Source organism: Spinacia oleracea, chromosome 3 (genome assembly GCF_020520425.1).
Source record: "Spinacia oleracea cultivar Varoflay chromosome 3, BTI_SOV_V1, whole genome shotgun sequence".
In the NCBI taxonomy this organism is placed as follows: domain Eukaryota; kingdom Viridiplantae; phylum Streptophyta; class Magnoliopsida; order Caryophyllales; family Amaranthaceae; genus Spinacia; species Spinacia oleracea.
Window position 1 is genome coordinate 35931953 of NC_079489.1, and position 25194 is coordinate 35957146.

Here is a 25194-nt window from a genome sequence, read left to right on the forward strand (position 1 = left end):
TATTTTTTAGATGACACAATTGGGTTTTTGACACTATTCATGTAATCTACTTTGATTCTCAATTGTTATTTATACTTAAGAAAAAATATACTCATGTGGGATCTTGTTATAATCATGTCCTTGTATAGATTTATAAAATCAACCTTTTGTAACTTCTACCCATTAATAATAAAGATATTTATGATTGAAATATTGCATTGACAAAAGTGATAAAAATTGTGTCATCTAAAATAGAATGGAGGAAGTATATGTCAGGTAGGAAGGATTGGGTATTAGACATTAGACGTAATAAATTATTGCTCTTATTCCTATTTTTCCCCCCTTTCTCGTTCTTCCTCTGTCCTCTTCTCTGATGGCAGAGGTCATGCCACTCCCCCTTCTTACAACCCCTTAATTGTTCCCATCAGTAAATATGATAAAAAATTCTCTGAAGTCCCCAAGTTTCCTAGAATACCACGGTATTCAGCAGCAACCTTACTTTCAGCAATGCCTATGTCATCAAAACCTTTTGTTTAAACCGAGAAAAGCAAAAGAACTATGGAGAGGAATGAAAATTACTAGGACTCTGGAAGAGCTTTCAATTGCTAGAAAACCGCTAATTCATGTATAGAGCCATCGGACCGGCCCAACCAGCAACCAAGCTGTGTGCATGATATGGACAACTGGCGCTTACCCAGTGAGGTCAAGGTAGACAATTGTGATTTTTCCAACTTCGCTCTCAGAGATAGGCTTGTAGACTATTGAATTAAAAATAAATGGTGTCTTTGTTAGAACTAAGGAGTGGGTTTGGGAGACTCTTAGGGGCCGTTTGGTTGGGGGTATTCAGGAAAGGGAAAAGGAATCAACTGTCATGATTCTCTTTCTTGTTGTTTGTTTGACCATTTTAATCATTCCCTTTCCCTCCATCATTACCCCAAATTCAACTACCGTGATTCCCCACCCCCCTAAGGGTATCAACCTAACCCCCAAACTCTTCTTCAACCAACTACCTTAACCACCCCTTTGACTAGCTTTGACCAACCCTTTTCCCCAAGCAACCGCCCCTCATGCGGCCACACCACCATCGACGCCGCAATCTAGTTCTCTACCTTCGTGAAACCTAGCCGCCGACCAAAATTTTCATGCCAACCCCCCCCCCCCCCCCCCCCCCCCCCCCGAAAACCACCCACCACCGGAACAAAAACCAATTTAACCCCTTGGAAACCACCGAAAACCACCTATTCACCAACCAAAACCACCCACCCTCTTCGAAAATCCCACCCACCGCCCTGAAAACCACCTATTCACCACCTAAAACCACCCACCCTCTTCGAAAATCCCACCCACCGCACCAAAACTCACCCACCATCTTCGAAAAACACACCCACAAAAGTAGATCTTAGAGAAAAACGAAAAGAGAGGGAAGATGGACAGATGTTGGTTGTGGTTAGGATTCTAAGTCGCCGGTCGGAGAAGCTAGTGCTTTTGGGTGGGTAGTCGACTTGGTTTTTTCAGATCTGGATTTTCTTGGTGGTGGCACTGTGGCAGTGCAATGCTTGTGGAGTTGTGGGTGTGTGGTTGTCGAGAAGACAAAGTGCAGTGATTTCTTTTTCTCTTTCCCTTTGTTTTTTTTGTAAACAAACAACCCATGAAATTTTGGGGTTTACCTTTCCTTTCCCCTTCATTCCCTTTCTTATTTCCATTCCCTTTACCCCGTGTGAACCAAACGTCCCTTAGTTCTTCCTTTGCTAGAGGGAGTTAATTGACGGGAAAGGAACAATTTGGTCTCTTTTTTTTGCTGTGACAAAGGCAAAAAAGAGATTACATAAGAGATTATGGGAATTTTGGTTATTTAGGGAAGGGTGAGAGGGCTTCAACCTTTGTTCTATGGAGGAGGATAATTTCTCTGTGATTGTACATTATGGTGGATTGTTAGAACATGGAAGATTGTTGGTTAAAGTGGCACTTGGTGTGGTGATTGGGGAGCTGACGGCTAGGATGCTCGGACTAGGGTACGGGTGTCCGACTCGGGTGTGGGTCCAAGGTCGGATCCTGAAATTTCTAAATTGCAGGACTTGTGGACTCGTTTTCGAAGGGTCCAAAATAGGGATATGGACTCGTGGACTCGTTTTTTAAGGGTCCAAAATATTAATTAATTTGCAGTTTAAAAAAAAGTCTTGCAATAAAAGGAAAAAAACACAGTAAAAGGTAAAATAAGCAGTCCATAAATAGTTAAATAGTACATCTCATTTAATGGAGCTATGCAAAACGTGGGGCTGCTTTATAGGGACTTGTCAAAAAAAGGGATTCTGTCAATTACCTTTTTAGAAAAATACAACTGCCTATAAGATACATAAGATACAACTGTAAATTTCTGGTCCACATTCCTCTTAATGAAGATTAAGTTACCAAAAGGCCCAAAAACATTTGGAACGACCGAACGCCTCATCTTCTTCCCCGAGTTTCCAAGATCTATCCATGGAGTCTCTCTGTGACGTCAGAAAAATGGCGAGTCCGTTTTCTCTCCCAAGAGTCCGGTCCGGATTTCGCACCCGCGTCGTGTTGTGTCGACACCGGTACGGCGGGGTGTAGGGGCGAGTCCAAGCATCTAGGTTGGCTGTAGATTGGTAGTTCTCAATCTAGTGGGAGTAGGGAGTCAACTTGCGGTTTGTGGTTTTTAAGGTTGTTGTTGACCTGAGTTGAGCCTTTAAGATTCTTACGGGGTGGCAAGGATTTCAATTTATCCATTTGCAAGTGTTGCATTACAATGATAGTGAAGTTGTGCACAATGCTGCATGGCATGGGATGGTACAGAAGGCTGTTTAGGTTGTGCTTTAGGCAGTGGAGGTGGTGTGAGGTGGTGTGTTTGCAAACACATGTGACAAAGCACGCGGAGTTGTGTGATGTGTCCTGTATGGAGCATACTGTTTCTGGAGCTATTAATCACATCAAGGTCTTGAAGAAGGTTTTCTGGTTAATGTAGCAATTGACAAGTATTCTATACTAGTAGTTTTTAGGCTTCGTCTTGAAGTGTTCAGGTCGTTGGTCTACCTAGGAATCATGATGTCCCTGCCAATGGACAATACAAGGGTCTTGATCAGTGTTACCAAGAGTACTTCTGAAGGGATTTGGTAATATTAGTTATCTTATCAGAAGAGCCCTCTTTGAGTTGTAGGCAGAGCTATGGCTGAAGTAGAACTCTTCCTAGCACCCTTCACCTTCCTTGGTGCTGTTTGGATTTGTAGACGACGGATTATCCTTGCAACCTTACCAATAAAGTTGAACTCTTGGCTTGAAAGGAGAATGTTTGACCTACTACTTAGGAAAACAAGTAAAGAACAACTTGTTGAGTTGTTTTTTTATTTATTCTGTTGGTTGTAAATTGTTCCCTTATAGATTCCTCTGCTGAAAATGTGGTCTTCCTTTGGGGGATTTTCTCTTTCTTAGGAAGAAGAAAATAAATTGAGTTGTTGGTTTAGGTTTAAAGTTGTCATATACTCTTTTTATTTAGTTGCAACGCTTTCCTTTTAGCAAATATATTATTACTTGCAAACAAGTTTGAAATGGGAAGTTTCTACTTCTGCTATTACAAATGCTCTCTTCAAGTGGGCTTGCTTTCTCTCTTTGTACTATATGGTCTTTATCGAGTATCACATGGGTTAACATACCCCTTTCACATTTCTCTCTCCTTCTTGGTCTGTGATCCAGTTCACTTAGGTGCAACTAAATAAAAATGGAGGAAGGAGATTATTTTTGGTATTATCTTCTACCTCTTTTCCAATGAAATTTTGCTCGTGTGAATGGTTAAGTACTTCATCAGTGTGTTAATTGTTAAGTACTTCATTTGTCTCACATTAGTTTTTACACTTCCCTTTTTCAGTTGTATCGGATTTTGTTTACACTTCTAATTTGAGAAAAAAACCCACTGCTCCCTCCGTCCCACATTACTCGTCACATTTACCTTTGCACAAAGTTTTAGGTAATAAGTGGTTGTTTGGTTTTCAATTGTTATTTTATTGAAAAGGTAGATGTGATAGGAGTTGGTGGGGTATATTTTTAATTGAATGAGAGAGGGTGTAGGGACGAAACTTTTTATAGTGGGAAGAGAGATGCAATATAATAATTGTGGGTCATTCCTAATTTAGAAGTGTAACAAATAATGTGAGACGGACGAAAAAAGAGAGTGTAACAAGTAATGTGGTACAAATGAAAAAGGAAAGTGTAACAAGTAATACGCAGAGGGATTATTATTTTAATATATCTCTCTTTCCACTACTAAATGTTAGGGTCCGACATTCTCTCACATTTAATAAAAAAGACTCCGTAAGGATGTGCTGGGTTGGCCCTCCCCGAGAGTCATGGTCCGAGTGTTTTTGCACTGGATCATGCGGCGCACTCTTGCTTAAGAGGCGGCATGGGCGCAAGCCCTGTGCAAAAAGTGTATCTCAAGGCTCGTGCCTTGAGGCACGAGCTGGTGCTTGATTCATAATGGGCACTTGCCTATTGGTGACAAGAGCGAGGGTCGAAGGTTGATCGGGGCGCTTGTGTGCGCTTAGGTTGGCGACGAGAATGTATCTGTTTTGAGAGACTTTGTTGAATCTGGGGAGCTCTATATAAAACAAGCGCTAGCACAATACCTATAAAGGCATACGACAATGCAAGTAATAAAGCAAGACAACTTTTGGGGGTAGGGAGTATTGGTGCATACTCCTTAAAGGGGTTTATATTAAAGGGAGTATTACCAGTGAACACTATCAACATGAAAATTCTATCTCAAGCCTAGAAAATTATGACAAAGATCTTAGATAGCAAAATGCAAGTAAGGAAGGTTGGACTCTAACATTGAGGGTCTAACCTGGTTTTTTTCCCTTGTAAAAAAAAACTACTTTCTTCAACTAAGATGCCCATCTTTTTCCCCTATTGCAAATAATCATTGAGAAAGGTCTAGTGTAGTTGTGTAGTTGTGTTAAAGTTCCACTAACTTCTTTCAAATCTAATGAAGGAAAAAGTATGCAACTTCGCTTTGGGCGTCTTTGAGGGGGGCGTAGGGGGGAGATGGACGAGATAGCGAAATAACTTCAGAATTTTTAAGGAAGATTGGTACCAGAAGGTGCAGAAAAAAGTTACTTTAACAGCAGAGTGAACACCTTGTAACTTGAAGCATCCTGAAACAAAATGAGGCCACGCTTATGCATTGCGTAGGGAGTTTTCTGTGGACAGTTGAGTCCAATGGAGAGGAAAAGTAAATCCAATGATTCATTCATTGCGTAGCTTTACGGTAGGAAACATCAATATCAGTAGTATCACTACACGACTAAACTATGACATAATGTTATTGTCTAAAGTACAATCTCAATGCCTGATCTATGTTGAAGGAGATTAGATAATGAGATTACATAATTGTCGAGTTCTAATAAGCCATGTTGCTTGATCTCGCAGTTGATCTCGCAGTGCATGACTGTATCATATACCCAGCACTTTGACAAGGGTAGATAAAAAACACTTTTCGGAAAAAAGAGATGCAAAATTTCCGTATGGTTGCCCAGTCAGAAGGCATACTGGTGTCAATATTAGTAGTTGATTCTAAATAATATCGCGTTTCAATAGGAAGCAGGAAATATAACTTCTTTAAAAAAAAAATTGGTGCTAAGGTAACTTTGACTGATATTATTATGTATTGTCAAACACTTATGGTCCGTTTATAAATTTAAATTAAAGGTATGCAGGTAATGGTAAAAAAATATGTGCTACCATGGACATTGGCATGAGACTTCCGTTACTTTCTACATATAATTTCATTGTTATTACCATCATTTATTATCGCCTACTAAACAGGCCCTAAGAGTAAGACTGAAGTGCTGCAAGTTGGTCCACATATGTGCATGACCACTTTGAATTTTGGTTGTATTTGCTATAATTTAATCACAGCTTTTGTCTGGGTATGACATTTAAAATTAATCTGAAGTTTTACTATGTCACTCTACAAGTTTACACCCTCTTTCTAGCTCTCTAATCTCTATGGTGTTAGCTAAGTAGTTTAACTTCTCTGCTTCGTGCAGCTTCACTGTGCAAATGAAGATGTGGTACATGTGGCAGTTTGCATCTTTAGGTTTGTTATCCTTAAGATAGCTGGAAGTAGTCTCAATAATCCACCAGATAGTAAGGAATTATTACTGCCACTGCTGGGCCTTCTGGATGAGCGTGATGGTGCTTCCAGAGCTGTTACTATTCTGATTGCTGACTTTTGCTCAATGTAATAAACAGTGTACACTGTACATCCCTTTTAATATTTGTATCATCATCCGTCTTCCCATTTTTGTCTATCACTACCGTATCTATGTTGCAATTTATTTGGTTCATGGATTCCCAGAAGTGCGGATGGTTGGTGCCTGGATGAAATTCTTAAGCGCTTAGCTTCTGGAAGCATATCTCAGAGGAGAAATTCTGCTGATGTTATCTCGGAACTCATCCCCTTGTCGTCAAAGTCAACAAAAGTGACTTCCAGTTCATTCTGGTATGCAATATATTTTAGTGGTGTTGCCTTTTATCATGAAAATTTATGCATCACTTTATTTTTGTTAAAAGCATTTTCTGTTTTAGGCAAAAGATAGCAAATCAACTGTTGGATTGCCTCAGAGATGAAGATAGTTTAATACGTTCCCAGGCTACGAGTTTGCTTCCACTTATAGGTTAGCATTAATTTTATAAAATCCCAGCTATCTTGGTTGAATTTGAAGGGTTTGCTTCTTTGCGCAACATGATGAAACCATGCAGGAGCAGCTTGTTAAAATCATATTTGGCTGATTTACTAATTTTATGCCACAGCAATGCGTTTTGGCGTTTGCAACAGCAGCTTGTTAAAATCATATTTGGCTGATTTACTAATTTTATGCCACAGCAATGCGTTTTGGCGTTTGCAACTTCTTTTAGTGCTGATTCGCCAGATGTACATTGACGGGGACTGCCTTAATTCAGTAATAATTCTTGTAACCCAAAATCTAAAGTCATTTCCCCTCATCAAAGATTACATCTAGGCATAAAGCAGTGTAGCAGCACAAATTGGGGTTAAATTGTATTGTGCATTGGGAAAACTTCTGTTTGATTACCAAAAACTCAAAAAGTGTGGGAAAGGGCCCCTATAGCTGTTCCTGCCATTTTATTACTAATAAGTGGTACTGGGGAAGTACAATACCCTTTCGTTTGAATGTACAAGTGTATACATACAATATATTCAGTTGTTGGCCTGTCAGTGGGTGAGATCAGGAGCGTGATAATGAAAGTTGATTCATATATGGACTGAACCCCCACTCTGATTGCCTATTTAATGCCTCTATTTTATGCAACTGTTATAACGGACCAAACTGATTGTTTGAGAGACACTTCCATCAATAACATCATTCTTTCTATTACGGTATTACCCGGGTTAAGTGATTGGTCATATATGTGCCATTGGGTGAAGAATGGGCAATTTTTACCCCTACACTTGTCATAGTTGTCAACACTGTAAGATTTTATTCAATGCAATTGGAGATTCTCCCATACTCTTTCAGCATTGTGTTTCTGATAATAGATACAAGTCATTTTATTTTGTATCCATGGGCTAGGAAAAGGAGGGGGGTATCCCAAAGCATATCTATTATTAGCTTAAGTCTTAATGTTCGGCTTTTAGTGCTTGAGATGAGTACATGTTCAAGTGCAAGACAATGTTTTGGTCCAACAAAAAGCGTCAGGGATTCAAGTGTTTGCATTGATGAGTATTTCTTATCCGGCATCAATACTTGAGGTTGGTACAAAAAGTTCAAGTGAGGTAGATGACTCGAGTAGGCTACTCTGAGATATATATTAAAATAAAGTTCCAAAGTCTTAATGTACATGCACTGAACTCCTTTTGTTATAAATCCTTTGGAAGATTGTTAATAGAAATATATTGAACTATTCAATGAAGGATTTTGTTCAAGTAAGGGACAAAAAGCAAAATTCCTTTCTTATTAGAGATTTACAATAATGTGGCCTAAATGGTTTATTCTGTTTTAAGGATCTAGTGCTGAACTAAGGTATGTGATTTTTTATTCTCTCTTTTTGGTACTCCCTCTGTCCCAGAATAATACGAACACATATCAGTGCACAATGTTTTACGAGATAAGTTGTAATGGTCTTATCTATTGTTATTTTATTAGAAAAGATAGTCGGGTAAATGTGCTTGTTATTTTTAAGGGAAGTGGATGTGAAAAGTGATAGTAGGTCCAAAAAATGAAGTAAGAAATGATAATAAAAACATTTGGCGCGGGACCGTGACAAAAAAAGGAAGTGTTCAAACTAATTTGGGACAAATAAAAAGGAAAGTGGTCAAACTATTCTTTGACAGGGAGTATTTCTTATTTGGTTTAAGTTTCATGACTAGTAGAATTGCCGTGAACTTTGGTTGCATTGTGGTCTATTGTGATTGTGGGGCCTTAGGGATTGACTTTGTTGTTCAAATACTGTACTATGTTTCTTTTGCAGATCCATCTTTAGTTTTGCCTGTTCTAGTTCGCTTTATTTGTGCGACTGATGGGATTATGAGATCAGCTTCCAGCAATGCATTTGTCCAAGTTCTTAGGGTTCACGACACAAAGTTTGAGGTTATCAGGATGGTGCTCGACTCTCTAAGGTATACAATCAAGGGATGGTTACATGTTACTCTAGGTTATGTTGAAAGCATTACTCAAGTTGTTTTCAACCTACAAAAAACATATGATTAAGTTATCCATGGACCTTTATTATTGAGTTATCAATGGACCTTAAATTGGCATATTATTATCAATTGTAGTTGGTTATATAGTTATGGTTATACGTACACTTGTATTTCTTATACCTGGAATTTTCCCCTATTGCAGCAACCTCTCCAATAACTTTGACCATCAAGAGAGTTCTGGAGGCATGAAGGAAGGTATTCCCATTCATTTGATGGCAGTGTTATAATAGTGTCATTATGAAAACGTAAATTATGAAAGTCGTGTGTTCCAGGCTGGAAAAGGAGTTGATGTTCAACCGAGTTAATTTTTTTACCTGATTTGCCTCTTCTTGAGTTCCAGAACCACCTATGACTCTATGAGCTATGAGGCATTGGTGGGCATAACCCCCTTTTGTTGGTTTTATAAATTTGCCCTCCTTTTTGCAAACATCTCATTAACATTCATGCTACTAGCAGGCATAATTAGTGCTTCATTGACTTGTGGGGCTCTCTTATATTTTAATTTGGTATGAAAAACCAGTAATTGAGGGAATTCCTTAACTGAAAATCAGGAAAGTTATCCAGATCTATGTCACTTTTCGCAGCTGACCTTGTTTAATTAGCCCATCTGCTTTTCTTACCCGCAGTTATACCTGTTATTTTTAGTCCCAAGTTTTTTACCCATTATGATCCTACCTTTTTTCCATCAACTCAATGAATACTGTATCCAGTTTGCAAGTATTTCTTTTGTCTTCTTTGGTTCTTTTGCAAGCTTGTTTCTTTAGAAGCTTACACATTGTCAATCTTGCAGATTCATCCAAATTTGACCTTGATGAAGTGTTCAAGTTAATTCCGGAGTGGTCAAAAACCGTAAGTTCTGACCGATATTGAACATCCTCTCTGTCACGAATCTTGCTTAGTTGTCTTGAAAACTGCACAGAGAATAAGTTCACAGCTGCATGACTTGTTATTTTTCTTATTTGAAAATAAAATCTCGAGTAATAGGTCATGAAGTCTTGGAAATTCGAGGTCAATCTGGAAAAAGTAATTAAATATTTATACATGGACCATGACCGTTGTGCTGTAATTCTGTCAGAATAATTCCAATGATATGGCTCTTATTGAAATATGCAGTGTTCTTGTCAAATTATTACATTTATGCTTATGACATTTTGTTAAAGACTATTATGCTCTATGCCTCTTCATCTTTTTGGAAGCCGCTATATATTTTTTTTAATGTAAACGGCTCCAAGAGTTTGATCCAGATCTGCGCTTCCTGTTTCATTTGAAGCACTCTATTTCACACACAGTAGACAGCTCACAATATTGTCTCAGCTGGTCTTTCACACCACATAAAGGACCACATTGATACGAAATGATAACGCTGTTCAAGCCTTGTTACCAAACACAGGCTTTCATTAGCTATACTAATAGAGTAATAGGACTTCAGATTTTTTTTTTTTTTGCAATTAGCAAGAGAAAAATATTCCTATGTTTGGTGATAGAAGTGGTACCGACATTTCATTGCAGAAGTAGCTGCAGTTTCCTAGTTTCACAATAATGCATGCATTCATGTGTTTACCTAACAAAATGATTTCCAAAAAAGCGAGAACATGTATTTATTCTCTTTTTATCTTCGAGCCAGTGGAGGTGTTAAGTACTAATTGATTTAGGTAAAATTTTAAACAGCAACATACTTTTGGTATGAGTAGTAGGATTCTGACAAAGATAGATGCTTCACTTGCTGCACTCAGGCCCGTTTTTGAGAGTTTGGAGTCCTAAGAGAGAAAAATAAACAGGGACCCTAAGATTTTACGTTGTGGCAAAATAAAATGTTTGTTAATGCATAATACTTATTATTATAAAGCTAAAAATGTGATTTAATAAAAAACATTTAATTTCCTGTCAATTAATTGTACTTGACAAACTTTTGTTCTTTGTAAGCGATTTATTACATTATTGATGTTGATTAAGGGAAAAAGGTTAGGATTTCGACCTTTTAAGATTTTAGATTAATGTTTCTGCCAATATTGATTTGTACTCAGCTAGGTAAGAAAAACGGAGAGTAAGATTTTAAAAAAAAAATTATACTGTGTATTATTCGTATGATAATAACATGGAATTAAAGCTTTATTTTTTTTGTATTTTTTTTTATAATTTCAAGGAATCATACAAACTTACAAAGTATTTGGCTAATTTCTACACTCCGTAAACAATTTATTCCATATTATCTCCAAGTTTGTTAGTATATAAATATGTTAATATTATGTATATTTATGTACAAATATGTTTGGCTGGGATTTGTTTTGCATTAAATAAGAAAATGGGAAGCAAAGTTTTTTTAAAAAAAAGGAAAGAAAACGGGAAACAAAACATGAATTTTCAAGAGCTAAATGTTAGCATTGAATAAAGGAAATTGAAAATTCCAATTTCCGTGAAAATAAAAGGGGGAAAGGGTAAATTAAAAATAAATAAAACATTAGCTTTTAGTGGGATTCATTCCTCGCTCTTCAAGAAGGGATTCATCAGTAACCACTAAGCCACTGCATATCATCACTTAATACTTGCTCGGAAATATTACTTAAACTTTATCATAACTGGGCCTTTTTCTTTAGGGCCTAGGGAGGTTTCCCCGGTTGCCCCGCCACAGATACTGACCTGGCTGCACTTAAGGGTGCACTTCTGAAACTAATACTCATTGACTTTTTGGGTTTGAATGGAGTTTGAGACTGAGAGTTCTGGCTGAACATAAGAATAGTAGCGAGACATGTTAAACCACCAGGCTACTTAAATTTGGGTTCAGGACTAGCTAGTTTTCCCGCATTTGGGTCAAACCACGTTTACGTTATTTTTCTTTCACGTCATTTGGGGTTTCGTGTCAATTTTTGTGCTCAGGAACCCAAATATTTGTGCAGGATCTAATCACTTTTCCATATTTCCAGTCACATATAGGTTTAGCTTGACAGGTTTAACTTTCTGGCTACTTGAGTGAACTTTTCAGCCTGAGAAGCTGAATTATCCATATGAATTGTGCTGACATCTTTATTACTGACTTGTCTACTTGTTTAGGCACTAGTATGTGCTGTAGTGTCAAACTAAGCTATTTGTGAAAATTATATGATTTCCTTTATATTGAATTGACAAGTGTCCATAACAATGTGGATTTTTGAAGATCAAACATGGGTACTTGAGGTTAAATAAAGAGTTCGAGTAACATAGGTTGAGATCAATAATGGACTTGGCTCAATTTGTATATCATATATTACTTGCATAACTAATCACTAAGCTTTTATAACTTATTTATATGTAATCTCTTCATCATTTTATTTTAAAAAAGTATAGCTACACCAAGATAAAGTATCTTCCTATTGAATAAATTTTCGCTTGCCTAAATGTGTCTGTTATTAGTGACAATAGTATCTCAAAAATTAGTTAGAAATCTTAGGATCGTAGTCTCTCCCAAAAGTAAGGTGCCTAAATGAGTTTTTAATTGTCATATATGAGCCAACTAAGGTGCTTTTTAACACATGGCTTTTGAGATTAAATTAGCTTACCTTTCCCATGCTATTATACAGCTCCTTTTTTTTAATCAACCACTCAGCACATAGTAAATTAGTGACTCTGTAACTGTAACCCAGCTCAAGTTGAGGTGCTCATCAAGTGCAGTGTTTATTTATGCCTCTATTGATTGTACAGTTCCACGATTTTCATTGATCTTTTTGATTCTGTACAACAATCTATTAGTATTCTCATTATGGTATGGTTCTGGATAGGTCTACATGTTATTTTATAAACAACTGCAGTAAAATTTGAAGTAAATGTGTTATTTACAAATACATCAGCATAATCTATTTTAACTTATGTTTCTTAGCCGGATTGGGTTTATTTCTTAAAGCACGTGTCTATTAGAAGTTGGATATGCAAAGTATATTACTCCACCTTTTCTTCAGAGTCCAGATGGTCTGCCCTGGAAATAGAAGATGATGGGACTGAATGTTGATTTGCTTTAACATTTAGTCTTGGCTTTTATAACTGCATGTGCAGTAGCATTTTGTGTCTGTAATTGATACTGGGTCAACTTGGGTTTCCTAATCTATTTTCTCTGTTTTTATTTTTATTTTTATTTCAATTGAGATACAGGTTCTTGATTGGAACTTGTTAGTAGGACAACTTGTAGACAAGATGCTTTCTGAACCAACAAACGCAATAATTGTTAGATTCTTAAGTTGCATAAATGAGCATCTGGCAGACGCTGCAGATCTTGTCCTTGGGAGACTTCTTGTGCAATCTCAGAAACAGGAAGAGTGAGTATTTATTTATCCTCATCCTCATTTTAAGGGTTTCTTTATGTCGCTACTGTTGGTCATTTTCTAAGACTCAAACAACGTCAGTATGAATTTGGTATCTTTATACCACCATAACCTGACCGAGTAAAAGAAGCTTAGCATGTATGCACTGCGTTCCTACCACATCTTTTGGTATTTTATTAGATGCCTGACTGACTGAAAAAAATAATAAATGGCTCTAGATGTATTTTTGTGGTGATATGTTTTCTTGTGATGAAAGCCAATAACTCTTCTAGAGGTCTTGTCGTGGATCACACTATCATATACGGTGTATGAATTCCCTTTGGTTGGTTGTCTGGGTTTGTTCTGATGTTCATTTCTAATAGGAAGCACACGCTCCCTGAAGTTCAGTCGTAAATACTTTTTTATGAATGGTCGGAAATGATCAATTTGTTGGGACATTAAATTAGTTGTTAATGTCATAAATAAATTTCCAACTTCATACGATTATCATCTGGGAATTTATTTGATGCTTAGCTAAATCCCTAATGGCTATGTTTAACAAACCCATGTCCTATGTTTTTAGCATGCTCCCTATTCACTGTTCTATTCTCTGAATGGTTGCCAGACACTGGCATCATTTTTTTGGTGCATTCTATGAACTATGTGAAGTTGATTGTCAGAATGCATTTTATGCTGATACTTTTGTTTTGTTCCCCACCCACAACAATAGGATGCGTGGATCAATACATGCTGCAGGACAGAAAAGGACTTGTGAGAATGATGACTCAGATTGCGTGGAAAACATGTTGTTTGATCGCCTTTGCCCATTGCTTATAATTAAGATGCTTCCTCTGAGGGTTTTTGATGATTTCAACTGTATGGCTATGTATGGTCAGACACTGAAACAATGCGTTGCAAATGGTAAATTTTTATGCTTTTCGTTTTTAGACAAGATGAAAAGTTTTATTAGAGTTTATTAAGCTGATAAGGGTAATTGAGATTGTGCTTCCGATTCTTCTCTCAATAGTGGTTATGTACTTATAGTTACGACTCTGAAGGCAGTAATCTATGGGTTATATTTTTGGAAAGTTTACATGGTGGCCTTGTTTTGCAAAAAATCTATATGGTGGAAAACTGAAGGATTGCTTTACTAAAGCGACCTTATGTTTTGCAAATTACCCAAACGTGACGTTATGAGTTTTTACCATACTATTGACTTTTAAGTAAAAATATATTAAAATTGCAACATTTCTTTTTTTGCAAATTTCATGTTATACGGTAAACTGGATGGAAAATGCTCATAATGTCATGTTTCAGTGTTTTGCAAAACACAGCATGCAAGGAAGTTTATTTATGTTTTGTACACAAGGTCAAGCATGTTGAGAAGTTAACGGTAAACTGGATGGAAAATGCTCATAATGTCATGTTTCAGTGTTTTGCAAAATACAACATGCAAGGAAGTTTATTATGCTTTGTACGCAAGGTCAAGCATGTTGAGAAGTTAACGGTAAACTGGATAGAAAGTGCTCATAATGTCATGTTTCAGGGCCACTTTATAAAATCAAACCTTTTTTTTCCACCACGTACAATTGTTAACAAGTCCACCATGTACAATTTCCCTGTATTTGTTCTTATTTCATTTGTTAGATCGTTAGTACTTGATTTCATTATCCTGCATTAAGCTATTGTTCAAATGAACTAGATAGGGTGTGTCTTTATACCATACAAGTCACTGATAGGCTGATAGCTTTGGACATAATGAGATCTTGTGATTTGAATATGAATGACGCGGAGGTTTTAAAGCATGTAATTGTAGTTGAGGGATGGGTATGCACATTGTGGTAATATAGGATTATGTTATACTCCCTCCGTCCCGGAATACTTGACCTGTTTTCCTTATCGGGCCGTCCCTTAATACTTGACCTGTTTCTAAAAATGGAAATATTCTAACAATATTATATTATTTCTCACTCCACCCGTATTAACCCACCTACCCCCTACTCCATACAAAAAATAATTAAAAATTCAACCCCTACTCTCCCCCAACCCCACCTCTTAACCCACCTCCCACTAACTACATTAAAATAATACCCCACTATCAACTACTACCTATTAAATTAAATAAGTCAATTCAAGTCCCTTAAACTCTGTGCCGGTCAAACCGGGTCGAGTATTCCGGGACGGAGGGAGTAATAATAATACTCTGTCCATTGGGATTACTCTTTGGAATAATATTGTATTGCATGGTTAAATTCATTTGATTTGCATTTAATTTTGAAATGATACAGTTCAATATCTGCTTGAGTTCTGTTTACTGGCACTTGTAAATAATATAGTCCATTTCCTTCTTCGTTTCTGGTTTACATATCTAACAATTGTGGGATACCAGGTACTGAAAATCTTGATGTCTGTAATTATGAGTGTGTTGCCACTTTCCTCTTTAACAGGTCAGTCAAAGATCAGAACTGCTTTACTGTAGCTCTTGGCTCTATTTTTCCACCGTTACGGATCACTGCTATTTAATTTAACATTTTCGATTTTCTGTCAGGGCATTTCGTCAGTATGAGTATGAAGATGTGAGAAAACTTGCTGCTGAACTCTGTGGTCGCATCCATCCCCAAGTATGTAACATGCCATATATTTTTTCAAGTTCATTATTTACTGGGAAGAGATGCCACTGCTAAACTCTGTGGTCACCACTTTGTTGCATATATCCAGATTCTCTTCCCTGTCGCCCTTTCCCAGTTACAACGCACTGCGAAAAGTAAGGATGCCGTGCAGATGAAAGCGTGTCTGTTTTCTGTATGCACCTCATTAGCGGTAAAAATCTTTCCCCCTTCCAACATTTTGTGAATGTTGTGCGCCTATCATCTTCGAGGCTTTTATTTCCTTTCAATGTTACTCGAATATTTTTCCCATGTGTTTAGCCACTCATATACCATCTCCTTTTAGGATGTGTCCTTCTTGCCCAATCTTGTATGCTAAAAGGGAGCTAACAGTTCATCTACTGATTTTGTAGATTAGAGAGTGGGATTCAGTCTCTCATCCCGACGTAAGCAATATTATAAGAACACTGGAAGCTGTACTATTGTGGCCTTCTGTGGATGGGGATGAAGGTACGCACTTTCCTTCTTGCGTTGCTTCATACTTTGACATGCGTTTAAGATTCCAAGTTTTCTGCAGTTTCAAAGGTACAACATGGATGCATTGACTGTCTAGCTCTGATGATATGTGCGGAATTGCAAGCTCCTAAAACAGCAAGTGGTTCAGCTGAGAAGTCTTATACCCAGAGCGGTAATTAAGATTGTTAACTTCTTTGGGGTCTTTGAAGATCATTTTGACTTTTGATATTGATTCTTTTGGCTCTGTTCTTTTGCAGCCTTGGTCATCCATACTTCTGGAGCTTTTATCTCAGGAAGCTCTGTGCTTGAATATGTCGTTGATAATTTGACTAATGATGAAGGAAAAACTGGTCTCGCCTCCAAAATGGTTGAAGATACTGCACCAGAGACTTGCATATCCATCTCATTTCGTTTGTGCATGGCTAATGTCCTCATTAGCACTTGCCAAAAAATACCAGAATCTGTCAAAAAAGCTTTTGCACAGAAGACTCTTCCGCGTCTTATTCGTTTGACTCAGGTGTGCTTGCTCGTCTGATGTAATAGTTTATCCTCTTTTCAGTTTATTTTCCCCTCTTTTTTCTTTGAGAAAGGGGTAAAGTTTCTTCTCTGGTAATCCTGCTAATCACTGCATTAATACAGCTCATAGAGGATGCAGAAATCAGAGCTGCTTGTGTTCAGGTCCTGTTCTCAGCTGCATGTCATCTAAAGTTGATGATTGTTCCTTATGCGCATGATCTTCTTAAAGTCTCATTCACTTCTCTCAGAAAAGAATCTCCACAGGTAAGAAACGCTATTTTTTTCTCAAGGATTTCTGAAGATGGTTCAATTTATTGATTTATTGTATTTTGAGCACAGTACAAATATTTTATTCTTAGGTTATAATGTTCTCAAAATAAACACTACAACAAATTAACAACCGCAGATTATTCTTGGATGGGTCAAGGAAAGTGAAAGTGTGAAAGATAAACTAACATTAATTTTCTTCTATGCCCCCTGTCTACTGTTAGCGATTTACGCTGTTGCCTAGTCGGTTCTAGATTTCTCCTTCACTTCTTAACTTCTGTAGAGTACATGTATTTCTTGGTAGGAATTATTTCTTCCCTTCATTTGTTCTCCCTGAGAGAGGTAGGTTGTTATAACTCGTTAACTCTTATGGTTGATGGAAAATCTACAATTAGGTTTCTTTTCTAAGGGGCATATGGAACAGGGGCCTACTGAAAGACCCTTTGAATCTTACAGTTATCGTTGTGTAAAGAACTGATTCGACTCAACCAAAAACACCCAAGAACACAATAATGAAGAAGATAAATTGATTAAGGCCCAGCCAAAAGGTTACAAAAGGCAGTAGCTTTAGGCTACCAATCTCCAAAAGAGTGACTTTAGGTCACAAGTCTCACAACTCACTACCTATTTCCTGCCCTCTCTCTCTTCCCCTAATTCTATTTATGCTACATTCTCTGCTGACTGCTTTGCTGTCCCTGTTGTGTTGCTATTGCTGTTGGGCTGCTATTCTTGGGCCTCATTAGTTGGGTTCATTACACGTTGATTATTTATAGTATGGGATCAGGCTGTTCCAATGAAAGCATAACTTATAAATTGCCGTACCTCTGTTTGGTTTGACAGAAAACATTTTCAATGAAAAATGATTTTCCATGGAAACATTTTTCAAGAAAAACACAATTCCAAACTAGTTTTCCTTTGCTTAATTCCTTACAAGAAAAGCCATAAAAAAGGAAAATGGAAGGAGATGGGTGAGGATTGATGGGAGGAGAGAAGAGGGAGATAAGGGGAGGGAGGAAATGTGGTTTCCCTTCCTTATAAATGAAAAATGTTTTCCACCTTTGAGAGATTTATTTTCCATCATTGGAAAATTGGTTTCCTCTCCTTTCCAAAACCAGCAAAGGAAAATGATGGAAAAGGGGAAAATTATTTTCCTAGAAAACATTTTACACCAAATCAAACACTTCCTTTAATCCCTCTTACCAGTTGTCTCTGTTCTATTCGACTTATTTTGTCTGAACTTATATTATTTAAAATTATTTGAACTATTTTATCTGGAAAAAAAACTTATTTTGTCTGAAATAAACTTATTTGTGTGTAAACAATGTATGAAAAAACTTATTTTTTCTGAACTTAACTGAACTTAACTGAACTTATCTGAACTTATTTTGTCTGAAATAAGTCGAACACAAGAGGGCCAAAAAATCTTAAGACTCGTCACGTATCAAATACACTCCCTTCACTTGATTAAGAACTAGTTAGATCTGTTTTGGGCTCTGATGGTGGAAATTGTTAATGAAAACTTCTTCTTGTATTAATGTATTGATTTGATGTTTAGGAAAAAATGGCAGGGGCCAGGCTGATGGCATCTCTCATGGGCAGTGATGATGCGGTGATAAAAAAGATATCAGGGAAATTAGTGGAGGCAAGATCCATTTTGTTACATGTATCTACTTCCGATTCTTCACCCCATTTGAGACAAGTATGCCATAAACTTGTTGTATGCTTGACTTGTTGATAGAAAATCTGTGTGCCCGTCGGTGCCTATCAAGCTCTTTTTATAAGTTTATTCTTATGCAGTTGCAAATTATTCTTCCCTAAATTAATTGAACGCTAGAGTACCTTGCATAGCAAAAAAAAAATCTTGTAAAATAAGTGGGAGAATATTAAATCAATAAATTGGATATGAATCTTGAAATTTAGAATAGTAGCCTTGGAGCAAAAAGCTAAATAAACAAACAACGTGATGAGCATAACCTCGCTTTGAATTTCCCAAATTCTTATATGACACTGATGGTGAGATCAGTTCACACTTGCGAATTTAGGTATGTTACTTCTATAGTTTAGACATGTTACTTTTTTTTTATAATTTTAGAGGAGGTACTTTTTTTAGTTTAGGTATGTTGCTTCTATAGTTTATATATGTTACTTTTTTTTTATAAGGAGTAGTTTTAGGGGAGATACCTTCTTAGTTTAGGTATGTTACTTCTATAGTTTAGACATATTACTTTTTTTTTTTATATAATTTGAGAGGAAGTACTTTTTTTAGTTTAGGTATGTTACTTCTATAGTTTATACATGTTACTTTTTTTATACGGAATAGTTTTGGGAGATACCTTTTTAGTTTAGGTATGTTACTTCTATAGTTTAGACATGTTACTGTTTTTTAATAATTTTAGAGGAGGTATTTTTTTTAGTTTAGGTATGTTACTTCTATAGTTTAGACATGTTACTTTTTTTTTATAATTTTAGATGAGGTATTTTTTTAGTTTAGGTGTGTTACTTCTATAGTTTAGACATGTTACTTTTTTTTTATACGGAATAGTTTTAGGGGATGTACATTTTTAGTTTAGGTATGTTACTTCTATAGTTTAGACATATTACTTTTTTTTTTCATAATTTTAAAGGAGGTATTTTTTTAGTTTAGGTATGTTACTTCTATAGTTTAGATCTGTTACTTTTTTTTTTAGTTTTAGGGGAGGTACGCTATTGGTTTCGCGCTCGTCACACCATCAAGTTGATGGTGTGACTGGTCTCACAGGAGACGCGCTGTTGAATTTAGGGAACTTTCAAGAAATTTAGAGTTTTTATTTTTATTTTTTTATGAGGAAGTTTTCAAACTTATTATCTATTCTCGTGATGTAATTTGAAGAGAAAGAATAAATAGTCAGAAATATGTTGAGATCAATATCATATAAATACCAAAAGTGAGCAATTAAGTGCACTAGTGACATCTAAATTATACAAAGTACATCAAGTACTAAGTATTTAAAAATATTATATAACATTTAAAGTCAATTAAAAAAATGGATTATGATTTTATGACTTGTCGAAATGTACTGGAAGAGCACATCTTCAATCTGTAATTTTCATTGGAATGTTTCCTTCCATTGCTTATTTGACTCTTCACATTGTAGATCGTGATCATTGGATATTTTCTATGCATAATGTATCTTTCATTTAATTGGCTCTTTATTATTAATTATACATTAAAAACATCTTGATCAAAGGGTGAAAAGTTATAATAAAGCACTTTACCAAAAATAAAATTTGAGTGGACTTCCAAAATTGTTTCTAATCAGTGTCAAAGCGGGTAATCAGTGGCGGAGCTAGATAGGTGCGGTGGACCCTCCAAATAAAACTGGAAAAAAAAAACTTATAGCTGAGAGCTAAGAGACGAGGTATTATAGAGAACCGATCTCCTAGGTTATACTTAAAAACACCCCCTCATACTTAAGAGATCAGTATACTATAGATATAATCCTAAGGGAACAGTCTTTAGAAACAACCGTTCTCTTAGAATTTTGAATAACTACAGGGGGGTTATCTTAAGAGAGCAGTCTTTAGAAATAATTGGCCTCTTAGAGTTTTGAATTTAAATACCCCTCTTTAATTAAGTTATTCTTTTCAGTTTTCACCACACATAAGAAAACCGTAGAGAATAATTGTAATATTTTTGTAGGATTGTAATATGAATATTGATTAATTTAAGGACGATACATTTCTTTAGTAATATATTGTGTGTTGTGGAGGATCACCCGACACAATACTCTAAAAATCTTAGGAACGTCACTGCCGACACCCCAAAAAAAAATTTCTGGCTCCGCCACTGCGGGTAATTGGTTGGTAACGGATTGGTTATAATCAATTCGGGTATAACCGTATAATTTAGTTTGACCATTGTGCTCATACAAATTGAATGTGTGAAATTTTTTGGGTAATTTCGATATGTATCGGATATTGGTTGGATCATATCAGTTTTTGACAACACTACATATTCTGCCAAGTGGGTCCACATATCTGATTTTAATTAATTTCCCTTCTTTTCCTTAAAAATCACGATTTCACTCATTTTTTCCATTCTACTCTTCACTCGGTAATATACATTTTTATAACTAAAATAAATTTTGGTAAATTGTAATAAGTTCAGATAAGTTATCAATGAAAAATAAGTGAGATTCCGCTGAATAGAATGCTCACTAAAAATCAAATCAATTAAGGTATAAAATTTCAATTAAAAATCAAATCATTAGTTTTCGACGTGAAAGAAAATATTAAAGGAAATTGTGGAAATAAAGAAGAGAAACGAAGAAATTTTAAAATTCAAAAAATATATATATATATTATATATATATATATATATATAGAGGTTTTTTTTTTTTTTTTTTTTTTTGACAAGTATATATATAGAGGTTATATATATATATAGAGGTTATACTTGACGAACATCATAATGGGAACCATTGCGGGATTGTAACTTTCAAAACATTTTTCAAAATAAAATAAAATTATAAGGGTTAACTTTCAAAAAATGAAATCATAAGGTGTTAACTTCCAAAAATATATATAATGTGGTGATTTGTGAGTATCAAAAATCTCTTAAAGAAAAATGATGGAACAATTGAAAATTCGGGAGCATTTGGTGAAAATAATGTTTATTAATTATGTAAGCAAACATGTAGGCTTGGATAAGTTTATTCAATTTTTCTTTTCGAAAGCAAAGCCTCTATCTCAAATTGCGATTATACCTAGCAAAACCAGCGAAACTACTATATCAGATAGCGGTTATACTAAACAAAGTCGCTATATGAGATAGCGATTTTACTTAATTAAACCATCATTAATATCAATGATAGGAGTTCATCTTCTTTCTCTGTTAGTATTCGGCAATACCAGTCAATAAAACCCCGACCAATTATCAAAACAAGTTATATTTCAATCATGCATACTACAATTATGAAGTACTTCCTCCGTTTCGCAATAGATGCATCGTTTCTCTTTTGGACACTATTCATTAACTAACTTTGACAATTATTCTTTCACATTATGTAAAAATAAACATAATCAAGTGAGATCTTGTTAAATTTGTATCAATGTGAGGATTCCAAATATCAATTTTTTAGAATTTTTACTTACACGCAATTAGAGATATTAATGATCAAAGAAACATGTTGGGATACGTGAAAATAGAAGTGATGCATCCTTTGCGGAACGGAGGAAGTACTATTTAATAACACAATTGCAATTTGATATTAAAGAGCATGCAATTTGACCTTCACATATGAAGAAAGTTCATATTATCATCCTATTGGATGCTAATTTTGATATTAAAATAGAAATTCAGAAAGAAAATAAAGTAGGGCGAGTATTGACAACGAAGGGATATATGTGTTGTGGTACCACGACTTGCTTCCATGTTCGTGGATTTTGACAGGCAGATCGTCGACGTGGGGAGGCAGTGTTAGACCACGACTTTGGGGGTGTCGATGGCTGGTGGTTATTAATGGAAGTAGTTATACATGTTTGGAATATTAAAAGGTAGTTACACTAGTAAAACCGTTATATGAGATAGAGATTTTGTTGGATATAGTCGTTATCTCAGATATCAATTTTGTTCTAAAAAACAAACCTCATACATTGCCTACGTGGACGGTAGTTTGGTACTTAAATTTCTTTTCAACATAAGTGATTGGTAATTTTCAAAACTTTTTTTGAAAATAAAATAAAGTTATAAGGATTAACTTAAAAAAATAAAATCATTCACTTTTGATTGTCTTTGGACCGTTAGTAGCTTGTAACAAAAACATATGTACGTTAACTAATTTTGTTCAATTCACATAGGTTACAATTTTAGTACAAAAGACTGAAAGGTGTACATTGTCGTCAACGAATCAAAGATATTTCGTAGTATTGAATTATTTATAGTTTTCCAAAATGACAAAAACATAGGGGGATAAGAATTGGCGAGACAAGAATCAGTTTAAAAACAACTCAACTCAACTCAACTAACACGTCCCTAACTCAGTGATCCTCACTATAAAATCCTTGAGGCCACCCTTAATTCGACATCCTGAAAACCAAATAAAAGGAGACTACAAAATCAAAATCAAAATCAAAAGTTGGGAAAAAAAAAGAAAACCACCAAAAATAATAAAAAAGCTCCAAAATTTGCAGCCGACCAAATAATACGAATCGAAATTCAAAGAAATTCCGGCATCCGAATCCGAATCCGAATCCGAATCCGAATCCAAATCCAAATCTAACGCTTAAAAATTCATTCTCCTATCCTCCCAACTGGCAGAATCATACCCAGGCGAAATCGGCGAAGACGACGACGAAGAAGACGAAGATATATTTATGACAGCGAGTTCAACAACAACGACCGCATTAATCATCATTTTTTGTTAGGAGATCTAATAATAAATAAAGATGTTGCAAGTATTTTTCGCGGTTGCATTCTCTGCTGTGCCATTAACGCTATACATCCCGCCTTTACGAAGCCTGAATCTCTTCGTCGACACCGTCGAGGATGCGGTTCGTCAGACGGGGAGTTATGCGGTTAGAGCTTACCCTCGTATTCACAGAGCTTTTCAGCGCCTTCTCACTCTTATTTTAAGGCGTCTTCGACCTTAAGATCTTTACTTCGGACATCAATGGCTAATGATGATATACACGGGACTCGATCCTAGATTTTGGTGTCATCGCGCCCAAGATTTTGACCAGCTATTTTAAGATAGTTGGCATCCACACAACATAACCTAACTGTAAATATTATCTTTTTCTAATTTCTAATTTCTGATTTCCGATTTTTAACCTTTTTAATTTTATTTTGAGATGCCCAGTTTTGGGGAGCTGTTTGGATTGTGGGTTTTGAATTTTATTTATTTTAATGGATTGAATTTTGGTGGAGACAAATTGGATGATGAGATTCTCTATTGTATAACCATACATTCTTTGTAAATTCTCCTCCTCTTTTTTCTTTTCTTTTTATCCTTAATTAATATGGAGCTGACATGGGTTTGATGTGCATTATTAGAAATTCGAATGTAGTCGGTTGTTTTTTATTTTATTTTTGTGGAAATTCGAATACAATTTCCCTTTAGTTGTTCTTCTTTCATTTGTTAGATTGTTAGTACTTGATTTCATTATCCTGCATTAAGCTATTGTTGAAATGAAGTAGCTATTGAGGTAATATAGGATTATGTTATAATAATAATACTCTGTCTCTGTCCATTGGGATTTCTCTTTGGAATAATATTGTATTGTATGGTTAAATTCCTTTGATTTGCCTTTAATTTTGAAATGATACAGTTCAATATCTTGCTTGAATTCTGTTTACTGGCACTTGTAAATAATATAGTCCATTTCCTTGTTCGTTTCTGGTTTACATATCTAACAATTGTGGGATACCAGGTACTGAAAATCTTGATGTCTGTAATTATGATACAGTTCAATTTCTGCTTGAACTTGTAAATCTCAAGACTTGTGATTTATCAAAAAACAGTCCCTTTACTTGATTAAGAAGTCTTTAGATTCTGTTTTGGGCTCTGATGGTAATGAAAACTTGTTCCGTCAGTGCCTATCAAGCTCTTTTTATAAGTTTATTCTTATGCAGTTACTTACAATGACACCCTGTAAATATAATCCTTGTGATAATCATATGTATGAAGTTCAGGTTATTGTTTCATTTCTCCCTCAGTGGAAGTGTGGTATCTAACTTGAATGACACGGGTGGGAGATATGTAGCAATTAAATCTGTGAAAAACACTCTTCAACGAGACAAAAGCTATGAAACTTCCAATGTTGCTTGCTGTGGTGGTGGTGGTGGTGGCAGTGTTGTGCCTGCCACACATGCCTCCGCGGCACCACCAGTTTGGTGGTCGTTGCGGGTTCCTTTTCCACGTGTCCAATTGTCATCAATACACTCAGCTTACCGCTGTCTTGATTAAGTTTGATCAGTTCACTCAACTTACTCATATGAAAAAGTTAACAACCATAGTGTAACATGAAACAACACCAGGAAATACAAACTTCCACTTAAAACAACTTTTATTGCTGGAGCTTACGCCTTCTTTTTGGGATAGAGTCTTCAATATGAAAGTTTTAAACTAACAGTCCCAAGGCTCTTTAGAGAGTTAGAGCCACCCACTCTACTTGTGAGTTTGTGATAACTCTTTATTGTAAAAGATACCATTTTGTGAATGGAGCAAGTTTGAGTAACCACTCCTATTGTTCTAGTTGCACCATTACCTAACTTGCCACCTTCAAACAATAAAACTAACCCCCCCATTAACAATACCATCTATAGCTA

The 25194-nt window shown here is 35.9% G+C and overlaps 1 protein-coding gene across 4 annotated transcripts in view; it reads left to right on the plus strand.

Moving 5' to 3' along the window:
- LOC110787010 (uncharacterized) overlaps nucleotides 1-18808 on the plus strand; it is a 34900-nt gene extending 16092 nt beyond the window's left edge. For 3 of the 4 annotated variants that reach the window (XM_056840153.1, XM_056840151.1, XM_056840154.1), the window contains 16 exons: nucleotides 6039-6232; nucleotides 6350-6493; nucleotides 6580-6668; nucleotides 8482-8629; nucleotides 8856-8908; nucleotides 9504-9562; nucleotides 12833-12996; nucleotides 13712-13902; nucleotides 15371-15428; nucleotides 15530-15602; nucleotides 15700-15801; nucleotides 16001-16097; nucleotides 16165-16275; nucleotides 16361-16620; nucleotides 16743-16883; nucleotides 18442-18808. In XM_056840153.1, coding sequence (XP_056696131.1) covers nucleotides 6039-6232; nucleotides 6350-6493; nucleotides 6580-6668; nucleotides 8482-8629; nucleotides 8856-8908; nucleotides 9504-9562; nucleotides 12833-12996; nucleotides 13712-13902; nucleotides 15371-15428; nucleotides 15530-15602; nucleotides 15700-15801; nucleotides 16001-16097; nucleotides 16165-16275; nucleotides 16361-16620; nucleotides 16743-16883; nucleotides 18442-18621 — 2064 coding nt within the window. In that variant the 3' untranslated portion in view covers nucleotides 18622-18808. The remainder of the gene's footprint in view (nucleotides 1-6038; nucleotides 6233-6349; nucleotides 6494-6579; nucleotides 6669-8481; nucleotides 8630-8855; nucleotides 8909-9503; nucleotides 9563-12832; nucleotides 12997-13711; nucleotides 13903-15370; nucleotides 15429-15529; nucleotides 15603-15699; nucleotides 15802-16000; nucleotides 16098-16164; nucleotides 16276-16360; nucleotides 16621-16742; nucleotides 16884-18441) is intronic. The other variant, XM_056840152.1, reaches the window with a different exon arrangement.
- Nucleotides 18809-25194: the final 6386 nt, after the last annotated feature.